The 15,026-nt window shown below is 40.5% G+C and overlaps 1 protein-coding gene across 2 annotated transcripts in view; it reads right to left on the bottom strand.

Moving 5' to 3' along the window:
• Cfap70 (cilia and flagella associated protein 70) overlaps positions 1 to 13,950 on the bottom strand; it is a 55,741-nt gene extending 41,791 nt beyond the window's left edge. Inside the window, exons 1-7 of one of the 2 annotated variants that reach the window (XM_090346548.1) lie at positions 13,851 to 13,950; positions 12,287 to 12,470; positions 9,859 to 9,957; positions 9,604 to 9,683; positions 8,343 to 8,522; positions 4,199 to 4,381; positions 1,385 to 1,479 (exon numbers count right to left, since the gene is read on the bottom strand). In XM_090346548.1, coding sequence (XP_090202674.1) covers positions 1,385 to 1,479; positions 4,199 to 4,381; positions 8,343 to 8,522; positions 9,604 to 9,683; positions 9,859 to 9,957; positions 12,287 to 12,470; positions 13,851 to 13,913 — 884 coding nt within the window. In that variant the 5' untranslated portion in view covers positions 13,914 to 13,950. Of the gene's footprint in view, positions 1 to 1,384; positions 1,480 to 4,198; positions 4,382 to 8,342; positions 8,523 to 9,603; positions 9,684 to 9,858; positions 9,958 to 12,286; positions 12,471 to 13,850 lie in introns of those variants that run through there. The other variant, XM_090346547.1, reaches the window with a different exon arrangement.
• Between the last annotated feature and the right edge of the window lie 1,076 nt (positions 13,951 to 15,026).

Genomic DNA, 15,026 nt, shown 5'->3' on the forward strand with positions numbered 1-15,026 from the left:
TGCATTTATGGATATATCACACAAAAACCCTTTTGTAAAAGTATTTTAATAAAAACCGGGGATTAAAATAACATCACCAGGCCAGGAGTTTGGCCTACTGGTAGAGTGCTTGCCTGGCATGCACAAAGACCCAGATTCCATTCCTTGGTACCACATACATAGAAAAACGTCAGAAGTGGTGCTGTGGCTCAAGTGGTAGAGCTCTAGCCTTGAGAAAGTGCAAGAATAGTGCTCAGACCCTGAGTTCAAGCCCCAAAACTGGCCAAAAAAAGAAAGAAAGAAAAAAATAAAAGGACATCACCAAATAACACAAAAGATAAAATTATGGAATATATACATATATATTTACACACAAATATATATCCATACACACATGTGTTTTATGATTTTTTGAGGACAACTCAGGCTGTCTTCAAACTTGCAATTCTCCCTTCTTAGCTTCCTAAGTGATGGACTATCACCATACTTGGTTAGGCTAATGATCTTTCTTTTTTCTGTGTTGGTCCTGGAGGTTCAACTCAGAGCACTGGGGCTGCCCCTGAGCTTTCCTTTCACTAGCATTCTACCACTTGAACCATATCTTTACTTCTGGGTTGTGTGTGTGTGTGTGTGTGTGTGTGTGTGTGTGTGTGTGTGTCTTGGGGCTTGGACTCGACCTGGACGCTGTCCCTGAGCTCTTCAGCTCAAGGCTACCGCCTTACCCCCTGAGCTACCGTGCCACTTCCAGTTTTCTGGCGGTTTACTGGAGATAAGAGTCTCGTGGACTTTAATGCCTGGGCTGGCTTTGAACTGAGATCCTCAGATCTTAGACTCATGAGTAGCTAGGATTACAGGCATGAGCCACTGCACCCAGCTTCACTTCTGGTTTTTTGATGATTAAATGGAGTCTCACAGATTTTCCTCCCCTGGCTTGTTTCAAGTTTTACACCTCAGCTTCTTGGGTAGTTAGGAACAGGCACAAGCAACCTGGTGTCCAGTTTGGACTTTTGAAAATACGAAAACAATAAATGCTCACCTTGACAAAACCACTATCACCAGATGACTCAGATGCTAGCAGATGAACATAAATAATTAACTCACACAGAGGCAGTGGACGAGAAAATCTCAAACTGCTTTAAATATAAGAAAAAAAAAAAACAACTTTTTTTTTTCCAGTCCTTGAAAACTGTCCTTGGGCTTTCTCAAGGCTAGAGCTCTACCACTTGAGCCACAGCACCACTTCCAGCTTTTTTCTGTGTATGTGGTACTGAGAAAGTGAACCTTGCTCTTCCTGCATGCTAGGCAAGCACTCTACCACTAGGCCAAACTCCCTGCCCCAACGAATGATGGCTTTCTTCCCACCTAAGGTCTATATTACATAGACATACTCCATTTCTGGTCTTACTTGACACCTGCCGAAGGATCAAGGTAGCAGCGGCTTTCCAAGTCCCAAACAATCCTTTTCTTCACACACTCTGCTTGGTTCCTAAATTCCCTGTCCTGTAAAACAAGACAGAAAATTCTGTTCTTGGTGTGTGCCACAATTCATCCTGCTTAATCTGTGGGACATGCTTTGAATGGATTTATTGGATTACAATATTATGCAACTACTATCACCACTTCAAAATTCAGTGAAGGAAGATACTTTACTCAGATAATCCTTATAGCACGACAGTACGAGGTATCCAATATTCACTCATATAACTTCAATCAGTGATTCTTCAACACTGGATGCATATTAAAATCATACGGGAGTTTAAAAACAAAATAAAAATACCCTTCTGCCCCTTCCCATTGGCAATTCCTGTAGTAGTAGTAGTAGTAGTAGTAGTATTTATTTTTGAGATATGGTCTTACTGTGTGCACTGGTCCTAAATGTGTGAGCTCAAGTTATCCTTCATTTCAGCTTGCCAAATAGTTTAATAGGCACTGTGCCTGGCTGTAGCTTTTTTTTTTTTTAATTTTTTTTTGCCAGTCCTGGGCTTGAGCTCAGGGCCTGAGCACTGTCCTTGGACTTTCTCAAGGCTAGAGCTCTACCACTTGAGCCTCAGCACCACTTCCAGCTTTTTTCTATGTATGTGGTGCCGAGGAATCGAACCCGGGTCTTCATGCATGCTAGGCAAACACTTTAACCACTAGGCCAAACTCCCGGCCCCGTGGCTGTAGCTTTATGAGTTTCTTTCTCTCTCTCCTTCTCTCTCTCCTCTCTCTCCCCTCCCTCTCCTTTCACCCCTTTCTCTTCCTCTCTCCCCCATCCCCACTTCTCCTCTCTTCTCTTCCTTCCTCTCCCCTCTTCCCCCTTTTTGTGTGTGTGTGTGTGTGTGTGTGTGCGTGCGCGCACGTGTGCGTGTGCGCGTGCATTATTTTTGCAGTGTTCAGAGTTGATATCAAACACCCAGGGCCTGGTGCATGCTAGGGAAGCACTCTACCACTGGGCTATACCCACCCTACGCTATTATCTTAATGTTATTTTCGGGTAATACACCTGGGTTGGGGTTTCAATGCTATCACTGTTTTAAAGGTGTCTAGAGGCCAAGTAAATAACTATAATCTTTAGGATGCTGAGGCAAAAGGATCTCAAGTTCAGCCAACCTGGGCTTACTATGGTAAAACCCTTTCTCAAATAAAAGGTGGGGGGGGGGGAATGAGTGTGGCCTAGTGGTAGAGTGCTTGTCTAGCATGCACAAATCCCTGGGTTCAATTCCTCAGTACCACAGACACAGAAAAAGCCACAAGTGATTCTGTGGCTCAAGTGGTAGAGCACTAGCCTTGAGAAAGCCCAAGGACAGTGCTCAGGCCCTGAGTTCAAGTCCCAGAACTGGCAAAATAAAGAAAGAAGGAAAGAAAAGAAGGAAGAAAGCAAGCAAAGAAGGAAATGAGGATGGAAGGAAAAAAGAAAAAGTAAAAAAATTTTTCCATGTAATTTCCATATACAACCGGGGTTAAAAATTAATAATCCAGACAAAAATATAAAATCCAGGGAGAAGTAATGTGCCCACTACCTAGAAAATGTAACGGTAACCCCTCTATACATTATTCCAACAATAAAAAATAAAAAATATAAAATCCAAATATCTGATCTAAATTAAAATATAAATCTAAGGAAGGAATAAATTTTCACTTATCAAATGATGACAAAAAATACTTTGGGGGCCGGGAGCATAGCCTAGTGGTAGAGTGCTTGTCTAGTATGCATGGGTTCGATTTCTAGGTTCCACATCCACAGAAAAAGCCAGAAGGGTGCTGTGGCCCAAGTGGCAGAGTAGAAAGTATCCAAGGACAATGGTCAGGCTCTGAGTTTAAGCTCTAAGATAGGTTTAAAAAAAGGGGGGGGGGAGAGGGAATTGGGAACAAAAACATGAGAAGAGGTATCAATGTGTGAGAAATAATGCACCTACTATCTGGCAAATGTAACTGTAACCCCTCTATACATTACAATAAAAAAAAGTTTGGTTTAAAAACAGTGCTATTAGCCAAGTGCAGTGGCTTATGGCTGTAATCCTAGCTACTCAGGAGTCTGAGACCTGAAGATTTCAGGTCTAAGCCAGCTGGGCACTAAAGTCCATGAGACTCTTATCTCTAATTAATCACTAGAAAACCAGAAGTAGTGCTGAGGCTCCCCGGGTACAGTGATAGCCTTGAACTGAAGAGCTCAGGGGCAATGCCCAGGCCCAGAGTTCAAGCCCCACGACAAAAAAAAAAAAAAATGCTATCCTTTTCCCTTTTTCCTATTTTAAATATGTACAGTCCAAAATGAAAAAAAAAAACTAAACAATTTTCATTTTACAGGTTATTTTATTGAATGTTTTTGCTAACAATGACCAGCTCTCATTCTCTCTCTCCTCCTTTCCTCCTCCCATATAAGGAGAGAACTATAACTATTTTTGCTATAGTTTGGATGGTGAATCTCTCCCAAAAGTCCATGATTTAAAGGTACTTCAGCACGGTTGCAATTGGAGCAGATATGTTCTCAGTCATTTCATTATAGCAAAAGAAAGCTAACAAAATCACCCATGCAAAAAAGGAAAATAAAGGCCAAATGATGTATTTTGTCAGTTGAACTTAAGAAATCAAGAGAATCATCAGAATTAGATAGATAATTAGTTTGCCTTGACATGTGTAATTGTTTTATTTTTACCAGTGACAGATGTAGATAAACTACAAAATGTTTTACCAGGTGTCAGTACCATGAGTTTATCATAAAAATCAGCTCTCTCACCTCGGGGTGGTTGAGTTCTCCCTCTTCTTCCTCGTAAGGACCACCGACAATAAACTCATCAGGAATGTTATTCGCTCCTGGAGCTAGAATATTGGCAATAGGCCATTTTTTGGGTCGGGGAATAGGCTCTCTTTCACCTCCAACCTTTAGATTTCCATTCTTGAATAAAATGGTATAGTCTTTCTAGAGAAATAAATACAATCTCTGAGGGAAAATTGTAAAGGACTTTGAAATAAACAAAAAATTACCAGTGTCTTTTAATTTGAATGACAGGTGTTACGTGAAATACCCTCTGTGACTTTGTACAGGGCCTGGGTCCTTCATTATGTGCCATTTTACTATCATGTGCTATATAGAAAACAGATCACAATACAAATTCCTCTGGCCCACAGATATGCTAATAGATTTATTCAGTAGAAATGCAGTTGTTCATTGCCTTAGGGATAATGACAAGTTTTGAATTATTACTGCAGTCATTTGAGTAGTCCTGTGCTTGTTTACAAGTCACTTCTTCAAATTCTCCTTTGATATGTTTTATGCTTTACTTATTTACCCTCTAATTGGTTAAATGAAATATCTCCTTTGTCTGTCTCTGCCTCTGCATGTGTTTTACTGTGGATCCAGTTCAGGGTACATGCATACTAGACAAACACTGTACCACTAAATTATATCCCCAATCCTAATGAATTCTTCAAATTCTATCATTTTATGTTTATATGGAAGTTATAGAAGTTGCAACTATACATGTTTAAAGAATTATTTTTTTAAAAAACTAAAATTTGACAAGAAATTAAAAACTGGCATTTTCACCCTACAATTTATCCAAAATACACAATACTAAATCTATCAAAGATGTCAATACACAACTTAGAGGAAAGGAAATTAGAAAATCCAACATTTAAATAAAACATGCTACATATAATTAATAAAGTCAAATGCACATTAAAACAATTAGACATAGGGCGGGGAGTTTGGCCTAGTGGTAGAGTGCTTGCCTAGCATGCACGAGAACCCAGGTTCAATTCCTCGGTACCACATACATAGAAAAAAGGACAGAAATGGTGCTGTGGCTCAAGTAGTAGAGCTCTAGCTTTGAGAAAGCCCACGACAGTGCTCAGGCCCTGAGTTCTAAGCCCAAGACTGGCAAAAAAAAAAAAATAGATATAATTTAAATGACAGATTGGCAAAATCAAAGTCTGAAAAATACCCAGTGTTGGTAACAATGCAAATGGAAATAATTGTATGTGTGTGTGTTAGCCAGGTAGAAAAGTTTGTCAGATTATATCTCCAGTTAACTAGCCAAAGGCCAGCACTGGAAGTGTGGCTCAAATGGTAGAGTACCAGGCAATAACAAGAAAACTGACCAAGAACATGAGGCCCAGAGTTTAAGTTCTGGTACCAATACACAGACAGAACTTTTTTTTTTTCAACAAATTAAAAATGAAAATTCTAAGATCTCAGGGTAGAGAGTGTAAAGGAGAAATTATACTAATGAAGCTACTTTTTCTTTTTTTTTTGCCAGTCTTGGAGCTTGAACTCAGGGTCTGGGCACTATCCTTGGATACTTTTTGTTCAAGCCTAGTTAGTGCTACGCCACTTAAGCCTCAGCACCACTTCTGGCCTTTTCTGTGTATTGGTACCAAGGAATCAAACCCAGGGCTTTATACATGCTAGGTGAGCACTCTACCACTAGGCTACACTCCATGTGCCATGAAGGTACTTTTTTTTTTTTTTTTAACCAGTCCCGGGGCTAGGCCACACTTCCAGCCCATGAAGGTACTTTTTGTTGTTATTGTGGATTTTTGTTTTGTTTTGTTTTTGCTAGTTGTGGGGCTTGAACTCAGGGTCTGAGCACTATCCTTGGACTTTTCTCAAGGCTAGAGCTCTACCACTTGAGCCAGAACCACTTCCTGCTTTTTTTTCCCTGTGTATGTAATACCGAGGAATCGAAACCGGGCCTTTGTTAATGATAGGCAAGCACTCTACCACTAGGCCAGACTCCCAGCCCAACCATGAAAGTACTTTTAATAAACAAAATAAACAATAAATAAATGAGAAAAAAACAGAAATTCAAAGCTGGAGATGGGGTAATACACAGATCTGTCTTGTACAGTTTCTGTGGGTTGTTCTCAGAAAGATCAATCACCCAGATTTTCCTGGACTGTTCCAGTGTCAAGACTGAGACCCCTTACATCTTAAGCAAACCAGGAAACTGCTACACAGATTTAGTGGGTCAATCACAGGGAGTGCTATCTGAATATAAGCCTTTTAGCAGACAATTTAAAAATCTACCAAAACTGTCAGGTGCTGATACCTGTAATTCTAGCTTCTCAGAAGATTGAGATCTAGGGATTCAGTTCAATACCAGCCCATGAAACAAAGTCTATGAGAGTCTTATCTCCAATAACCACCAAAAAGCTGGACGTGGGGGCCTGGAGTTTGGCCTAGTGGTAGAGTGCTTGCCTAGCATGCATGAAGACCCGGGTTCGATTCCTCCGTACCACATATGTAGCAAAAAGCCAGAGTGGTGCTGTGGCTCAAGTGGTAGAGCCCTAGCCTTGAGAAAATCCAGGGACTGTGCTCAGGCCCTGAGCCCAAGCCCAGGACTAGAAAAAAAAAAAAAAAGCTGAAAGTGGCTTAAGTGCTTGAGCAAAAAAGCTAAAGGACAACACCAAGCCTGGTACAAAAATCTGTACCCAAAGCCTCAAAGATCCATACCCAAATGTTCATACAGGTAAAACTTTGGCTTAAGAAAATAACTTGGGGGCCTGGAGTTTAGCCTAGTGGTAGAGTGCTTGCCTAGCATGCATGAAGACCCGGGTTCAATTCCTCAGTACCACATACATAGAAAAAAAAGCCAGAAGTGGTGCTGAGGCTCAAGTGGTAGAGCTCTAGCCTTGAGAAAGTCCAAGGACAATGCTCAGGCCCTGAGCTTAAGCCCAGGACTGGCAAAAAAAAAAAAAAGAAAAGAACTTGGGGGTTGGGAGTTCAGCCTAGTAGTAGATTGCTTGCCTAGCATGCACGGAGACCCGGGTTCAATTCCTCTGTACCACATACATAGAAAAAGCTGGAAGTGGTGCTGCAGCTCAAGTGGCACAGCTCTAGCCTTGAGAAAGCCCAAGGAAAGTGCTCAGGCCCTGAATTCATGCACCAGGACTGGCAAAAAAAAAAGACTTGGAGTGAAGAGAAATACATTGTGCAAAACCTACAAAAATGTGCACGAATTAATCCATGTGTAAATATACCCAAATAACAGCAATTTCACAATTACTTACATATTTTCTACCATAAATATACATTAACATAAACATTAGACATAATATGCCATATATTTGCATATGATTATGTAAATTATACGTCTAAAAAAAGAGTATACTTTTTTTGTCCATTGTGGGGCTTGAACTCACGGCCTGGACACTGTCCCTCAGTCTCTTTGTGATCAAGATTAGCAGTTTACCACTTGAGCCTTCATGCTACTGTGGGTTTTTGAGTTGGTTAATTGGGATTAAAAGTCTCACAGGGACTTTTCTGCCCTGAGCTGGCATTGAACCACTACCCTCAGATCTCATCTTCCTGAGTAGCATGAGCTACTGGTGCCTGCAGTGCATAAAACATTTGTGAAGGGCTGGGAGTTTGGCCTAGTGTAGAGTGTCTGGCTAGCATTCACGAAGGCCCGGGTTCAATTCCTCGGTACCACATACGTAGAAAAAAAAATCCAGAAGTGGTGCTGAGGCTCAAGTGATAGAGCTCTAGCCTTGAAAAACAATTGAAACATTTGTGAAGCCTAAAATGAGTCTCAGCCTTCAGTATATTTGGGGGGGGGGGGGTTAATGGGGCTTGAGCTCAGCCTGGGTGCTGTCCCTGAGCTCTTCAGCTCAAGGCTACTTCCCTATCCTTGAGCCAAGTCCCACTTCTCATTTTCTAGAGATTAACTGGAGATAAGAGTCTCAGATCCTTTTGTGCCTGGGCTGGCTTTGAACCTTGATCCTCAGATCTCAGCCTCCTGAGTAGCTAGTATTACAGGAGTGAGGCACTGCGCTGGCTAGAGTGATAATTTCAATGGCACTTTAGCTGGTGAAGAAGAGATGATCATTTGAGTGTAGAATTGCTTGAGTCTATGAAACTAATTGGCAACAAGGCTTACCTCTCCAACTGATGGAACCTGCATACCAACCATGTAGTTCTGCTGAGCCCCTGCTGGAATGAATGATTCAGGCACAGAATAGGCAGCTTCCAATGTGACCTTCAGAAGATTGCCCCCTAAGACCTGGGCTGAGGTCAATAAGGGCTCTGCCACAGATACCTTAACATCAAGACTGCATTGCTGTAAAGAATAAAATGATGCACCATTTTGAAAATTGCCATAGGTGTGGGTTTTTTTTTTTAAATCTCATATCTAGGGGCCGGGAGTTTGGCCTTAGTGGTAGAGTGCCTGCCTAGCATGTACAAAGACCCGGGTTCGATTCCTCAGTACCACATACATAGAAAAAGCCAGAAGTGGTGCGGTGGCTCAAGGTAGAATATTAGCCTTGAGGAAAGTCCTAGGACAGTGCTCAGGCCCTGAGCTCAAGCCCAGGATTGGCAAAAAAAATAATAATTCTATAAAGAAATAATTTTGTCTAAGTCCTACAAGTTGGAAAAGCAACCAAACAGAAAACCTTATGCCTAACTGGATACTGGTGGCTCTTGCCTGTAATCCTAGCTACTCAGGAGGCTGAAATCTGAGGATTGCAATTTGAGGCCAGGCTGGATAGAAAAGCCCCTGTGAGATTCTTAACTGTAATAAGTCACCGAAAAAGGTAGAGCTGTGGCTCAACATGGTAGAACATAAGCCTTGAGCAAAAGAGCTCAGGGACAGTGCCCAGGTCCTGAATTCAAGCCCCATGATTAACAACAAGCACAAAAGAACTTCATTCCTAAACTGGAATATTTTTCCATTCTACCACAGTAAGGCAAAATGTATATACAAATATATACAAAAAAGGAAGGATGATGATATGATACTGAAATATCAACAGTAACTACACATGAATAGGAATTTATATGTTTTATGTTTTTGTAATTTCAGTGTAGTGCTTTGTAATATAATATTTTTTTTTTTGCCAGTCCTGGGCTTGAGCTCAGGGCCTGAGCACTGTCCTTGGACTTTCTCAAGGCTCAGCACCACTTCCGGCTTTTTTCTATGTATGTGGTACCGAGGAATCGAACCCGGGTCTTCATGCATGCTAGGCAAGCACTTTAACCAATAGGCCAAACTCCCGGCCCTGTAATATAATATTTTTCAAATGTTTATGTACCCACACACAGATACACATGTATGTCTCTAACATTTTCATATGGACTTCAATGCCGAAAGACTTACAAAATTGAATGGCAGGTTAAAATGTTAGGTTAAAGCGAATTACCTTAGCGCCTGGCCGAGGAGTTTCTAAGGGTGAGCCCTGTACAGGGTGTAGTGGGACTGATATTTCAAATGAACTCGCTCCTGTGAAAAGAGGATCAGGACATGCCCAAGAAGGAAGGTTAAATTAATACTACCACAGGCATACATAAATGTCCTTATGTTCCCCACAAATCTTTCCATTTTATTGCAACTGAGTTTTATAATTCTCTGGAGATAAACTTTGCATTATTGTTTTAGGGAAAACCACTTATCTCACCTTCCAATAAAGGAAGAAGGTCCACCACAGCCTGACCGAGAATTAAGGTCTTTTCTTCCTTCTGCTTCTTTTCCTTTGGTAAAACTTCAGTCACAGTCACTTAAAAAAATAAAGTGAATCAACTGAGAATATTTTGTTTCATCTACAAAATGATTATCTTAGAAAACAAAATATTGTCAAGGAAGTTTAAGAAAATGAGCTTTAGCTGTGTGTACGTAGATTAATATTTCAGTAATTGGGCAAGGCTTTGGTTTCAATTCCTCAGTATAAAGATAAAGGCTGCTAAGTACAGTTGTGTGTGTATGCGTACGTGTGTGCGTGCGTGTGTGCGTGCGTGCGCGCGTGTGTGTGTGTGTGGAGAGGTGCTAGGGCTTAAACTCCGGGCTTCATATTCTGGTTCACCCTTTTTGCTCACCCCTGGTACTGTACCACTTAAATTATGCCTCCACTTCCAGCTTCTTTTTTTTTTTTTTGCATTTTTTATTGTAATTAGTAAAAGGGTTACATGATATTTGCCAGATAGAAGGTGCATTAATTCACGTACATTGATACCCATTCACATGTCTTGGTACCCATTTCCCTCCCCCTCACACCCCCCACCAGTCTTGGTTTTCCCCCCTTCCCTATCAAATTTCAAATAACCAAATACAAATAAATTCAATATATCAGATAACAAAGTGAGATACTATAACAATATGAGATAACCAAGGGACAGCAAAGGAGATGGGAGACAACATAGTACATTAAGGACAACAATCATTCGTTATATGGCATTTGTTTCGATATCCTGGAGGTCCTTTCAATTAGCTTCATACTATATGGCCTTATGTATCAAGATTTTGCTCTATTGCAGATCTCTGCTAGTAGAGCCCAAGGTTTCTACTGATTATGACGAATGAGGGACACCATTGAGCCTAAGTTCCTTTGAGTCTGGCTTACTTCACTTAATATGATTTTTTCTAAGTCTTTCCATTTCCTAACAAATAGGGCGATGTCATTCTTTCTGACAGCAGCATAGAATTCCATTGTGTACAAATACCACAACTTGTTGATCCACTCATCAACTGAGGGACATCTAGGTTGGTTCCATATCTTTGCTATGGTGAATAGTGCTGCAATGAACATTGTTGTGCTAGTGGATTTAGTATGCCCTTGTTTCTGGATGGTTGGGTAAATGCCAAGTAGTGGAATTGCTGGGTCATAGGGGAGTTCTATGTTTAGCCTTTTGAGGCACTGCCACACTGCTTTCCATAGTGGTTGAACGAGTTTGCACTCCCACCAACAGTGTAGAAGTGATCCCTCCTGGCCACATCCCCTCCAGCATCTGTTATTATTCGTTTTCCTGATCCTGGCCATTCTAACTGGAGTGAGGTGGAATCTTAAGAGTTGTTTTGATTTGCATTTCTTTTACGACCAGAGATGTTGAGCATTTCTTCATGTGTCTATAGGCCATTTTTGTTTCTTCTTCAGAGAAGACTCTCTTTAAGACTTTGGCCCATTTTTTAATGGGATGGTTGTTACTTTGGAGATTAGTTTGGGAGTGATTCAATTTTTTGAGTTGTTGATATATTTTAGATATGAGGCCTTTGTCCGTTGTTTGGTTGGTGAAGATCTTCTCCTACTCTGTAGGCTTCCTAATTAATTTACTAGCTATGTCCTTTGCCATACTAAAGCTCTGCAGTTTAATGCAGTCCCACTTATCCAGCCTTTCTCTGATTTGTTGTGATTCTTGGTCCTTATTAAGAAAGTTTCGACCTGTGCCAAGGAGGCCTAGTGTATCTCCTATTCCTTCCTGTAAAGTTTTCAGTGTGTCAGCTTTTACCTCCAGGTCTTTGATCCATTTGGAGTTAATTCTAGTGCAAGGTGACAAAGAAGGATCCAACTTTAGTTTTCTGCAGGTGCTTAACCAGTTCTGCCAGCACAACTTGTTGAAGAGGCTGTCTTTCTTCCATTCTATTTTTTTGGCTCCCTTGTCAAAGATTAGGTGGCCATAGGTCTGTGGTTTAATATCTGGGTCCTCAGTTCTATTCCATTGGTCTTCAGGCCTGTTCTTGTGCCAGTACCAAGCTGTTTTGATAATTATAGCTCTGTAATAGAGTCTAAAGTTTCACTTCCAGCTTCTTATTAGTTAATTAGAGATTAGAGTCTTCCAAGCTGGCTCTGAACCTTAATCCTCAGATCTCAGCTTTCTGAATAGCTAGAACTATATGGTGAGATGCCTGGCCAAAGTTTAGTGGTAGGTTCAAAGCTCTGATAAAAAGCTCATTAAATTAGGTGTGTTTACTTGTGACAGAGGTAGGTAAGAGTCATTATTTCTACAGTAGGGAGGTAAGGAGTGTCTGAATGTTCCAGCAATAGTAACCGGGGGCCCCAGATCGCTTCAGAACACACACAAAGAACCAGCACTTTTAGAACCTCCTGGACTTACAGAATGCAGGTTTGTGGGCGATGTCATCTAAAGTGACTCCTCCTTCCTGACTGTACTCAAAACTGCTAGTGAAGTTGTATTTTGCAGTTCCCTCTGGAGAAACTGTAACTTTTGAAGAGTCTCCCAGTACTACTTGATTGAATTCTGCACGAATAAAAGTAACTGGAGCATCTTTTAAACCTTTCTGTTAATGGAAACATATTTGCTTCAAATTACACTCAAATGCAAAATTTCCCCACTTACCTGGCAACTTATTTTGATTTGGGCTAAACAGCATTTTCCATTTTTCCCCCACAAGCAAATAGAAACTTGTTCACATGTATCCATTTGTAATTAAACATAACATTCTAGTCATACACCATTATGTGAAAGTTTTTTTTAAGTATTTCTCATATTGGCTGATTGTAAATATGTGTTATAAACTGGGTGCTGGGGTTCATGCCTTTAATCCTAGTTATTCAGGAGGTGGAGATCTGGAGTATATCTTATACATAATGTATATATCAATGTATATTACAAAATTTGTTTCAAATTCAAACATTATTGTTAATAACATACTATTCAAGACATAAAGCAGTGAAATTAGGTAATTTTTAAAAGCATAATGAATCATTTAAACTTTTAAGTATGTGATTTAAAAAACAGCAACTCATGTATGAGAATATAAAACAAAGTTCACAAAACAAGCAATTGAAATTGAAAAAACTTCATATAATGAACTATTTGTCATCTTTTTATTCTCCTAATTTTTAATATTTGTGGTAGTCTATTATTTCAATCGATCAAATAAAATTATAAAGAAAACTGGAGCTGGGCGCCAGAGCTCACATTTGTAATCCTAGCTACTCAGGAGACTGAGACCTGAGGATTGTGGTTCAAAGCCTACCCAGGCACAAAAGTCTCTGAGACTCTTTTTTTTTTTTGCCAGTCCTGGGCTTGAGCTCAGGGCCTGAGCACTGTCCTTGGACTTTCTCAAGGCTAGAGCTCTACCACTTGAGCCTTAGCACCACTTCTGACTTTTTTCTATGTATGTGGTACCAAGGAATCGAACTCGGGTCTTCATGCATGCTAGGCAAGCACTTTAACCACTAGGCCAAACTCCTGGCCCAAAAAAGTCTCTGAGACTCTTATCTCCAATTAACCACCAGAAAACTGGAAGGGGTGCTGTGACTCAACATGGTAGAGCACTAGCCTTGAGCTGAAGAGCTCAGATGCAGTGCCCAGAGCCAGAGTTCAAGCCCCACTACTGACCAAAGGGGGGAAAAAAAGAAAGAAAGAAAAAGGAAAACTAGAAGAATTTATATCCTTCTGAAAAGGATAGAAAAAAAAGAACTTAATAGAAAAACTAAAACAACTTCCTATCTGTCCCTGTTAAATTTACATTTAGTATTCAAACTACCAGGTACTTCAGTCACCCAGCAATGTGATTTGTTGAGCATAGACTAAAAAATAAGGAACATAAGGAGAAACTGCCATGGAAAGCCAGACTTGGAGGAAAATGATGGAAAATTCCATTACTCCCCGGATACTCCCAAATTAGGAACATTACAGAATATAACTTTACCAAATCAAATCCATCTGTCACAGTGATATGCACTAGTCTGCCTGTTTGTGTAATCGGATCCATATCAGCAACTGGCACCCTCCTGGCCTTCTGTGGCTGGTCTCTGTAAAGAGAACAAATCAACCTGTCCCCTTGTGATCTGTACATGATCTGTCCCCATACCACAAGTACTACTGAAAAACCTAAGGACAAACCATCGCTCAGTATTGCTCTGATTCCCTGTTCCAAGCTCTGCTAATGAACCACTGTTTTTAGAGCTGGATACAAGGATGATTCTACTGGTTGGTGCTAAAAGAAATATGCGTGTGTGTGTGTGTGTGTGTGTGTGTGTGTGTGTGTGTGTAATCAATCAAGTACAAATTATCACAAAGGCAGAAATGCCATTTCTTCATGTCCAGCCACTCACCAGCCTTCACAGTATACTTTGGTACTTATTTTTTCCAAGCTACAAAGCTCCCCTCAAAGATGATTTTTCCATTTTACAAAAAATGTGTCTTGAGAGAAAGGCACATCCACATAAAATGATAATCTGTTGGAAAAGATCTTGACATATGTCTCCATTAGATTATACTTTCTAATCATTTTCCAATACTAAGGACAATTTCAAAAATAATTTAGTGCCATTTTTTTAAACTTTTTTTTTTGCCAGTCCTGGGCTTGAGCTCAGGGCCTGAGCACTGTCCTTGGACTTTCTCAAGGCTAGAGCTCTACCACTTGAGCCTCAACACCACTTCCAGCTTTTTTCTATGTATGTGGTACCGAGGAATTGAACCTGGGTCTTCATGCATGCTAGGCAAGCACTCTACCACTAGGCCAAACTCCCAGCCCTTAGTGCTGTTTTTTGTTTTGTTTTGTCAGTCCTGGGGCTTGAACTAAGAGTCTGGGCACTATCCTTGGATGTTCTCAAGACTAGTACTCTGCCACTTGTGCCACAGCACCTCTACTGGCTTTTTCTGTGTATGTGGCACTGAGGAATCAAATCCAGGGCTTCATGCTTACTAAGCAAACACTACCACTAGGCTATGCTCCCAGTCCATGGTTTTATTTTTCTAAGTCAATTTAAACTACAATTTACCTATTCAATTGAAAAACTGAAGTTATGTGATGTTGTCTATCCGTGACTAATGTTACAAAACAATACAAGCACTTACAACCTTCAGGCTTTGTAATTATTCT

This window comes from Megascapheus bottae, chromosome 15 (assembly GCF_031878675.1).
Source record: "Megascapheus bottae isolate mThoBot1 chromosome 15, mThoBot2.hap1, whole genome shotgun sequence".
NCBI classification, from domain to species: domain Eukaryota; kingdom Metazoa; phylum Chordata; class Mammalia; order Rodentia; family Geomyidae; genus Megascapheus; species Megascapheus bottae.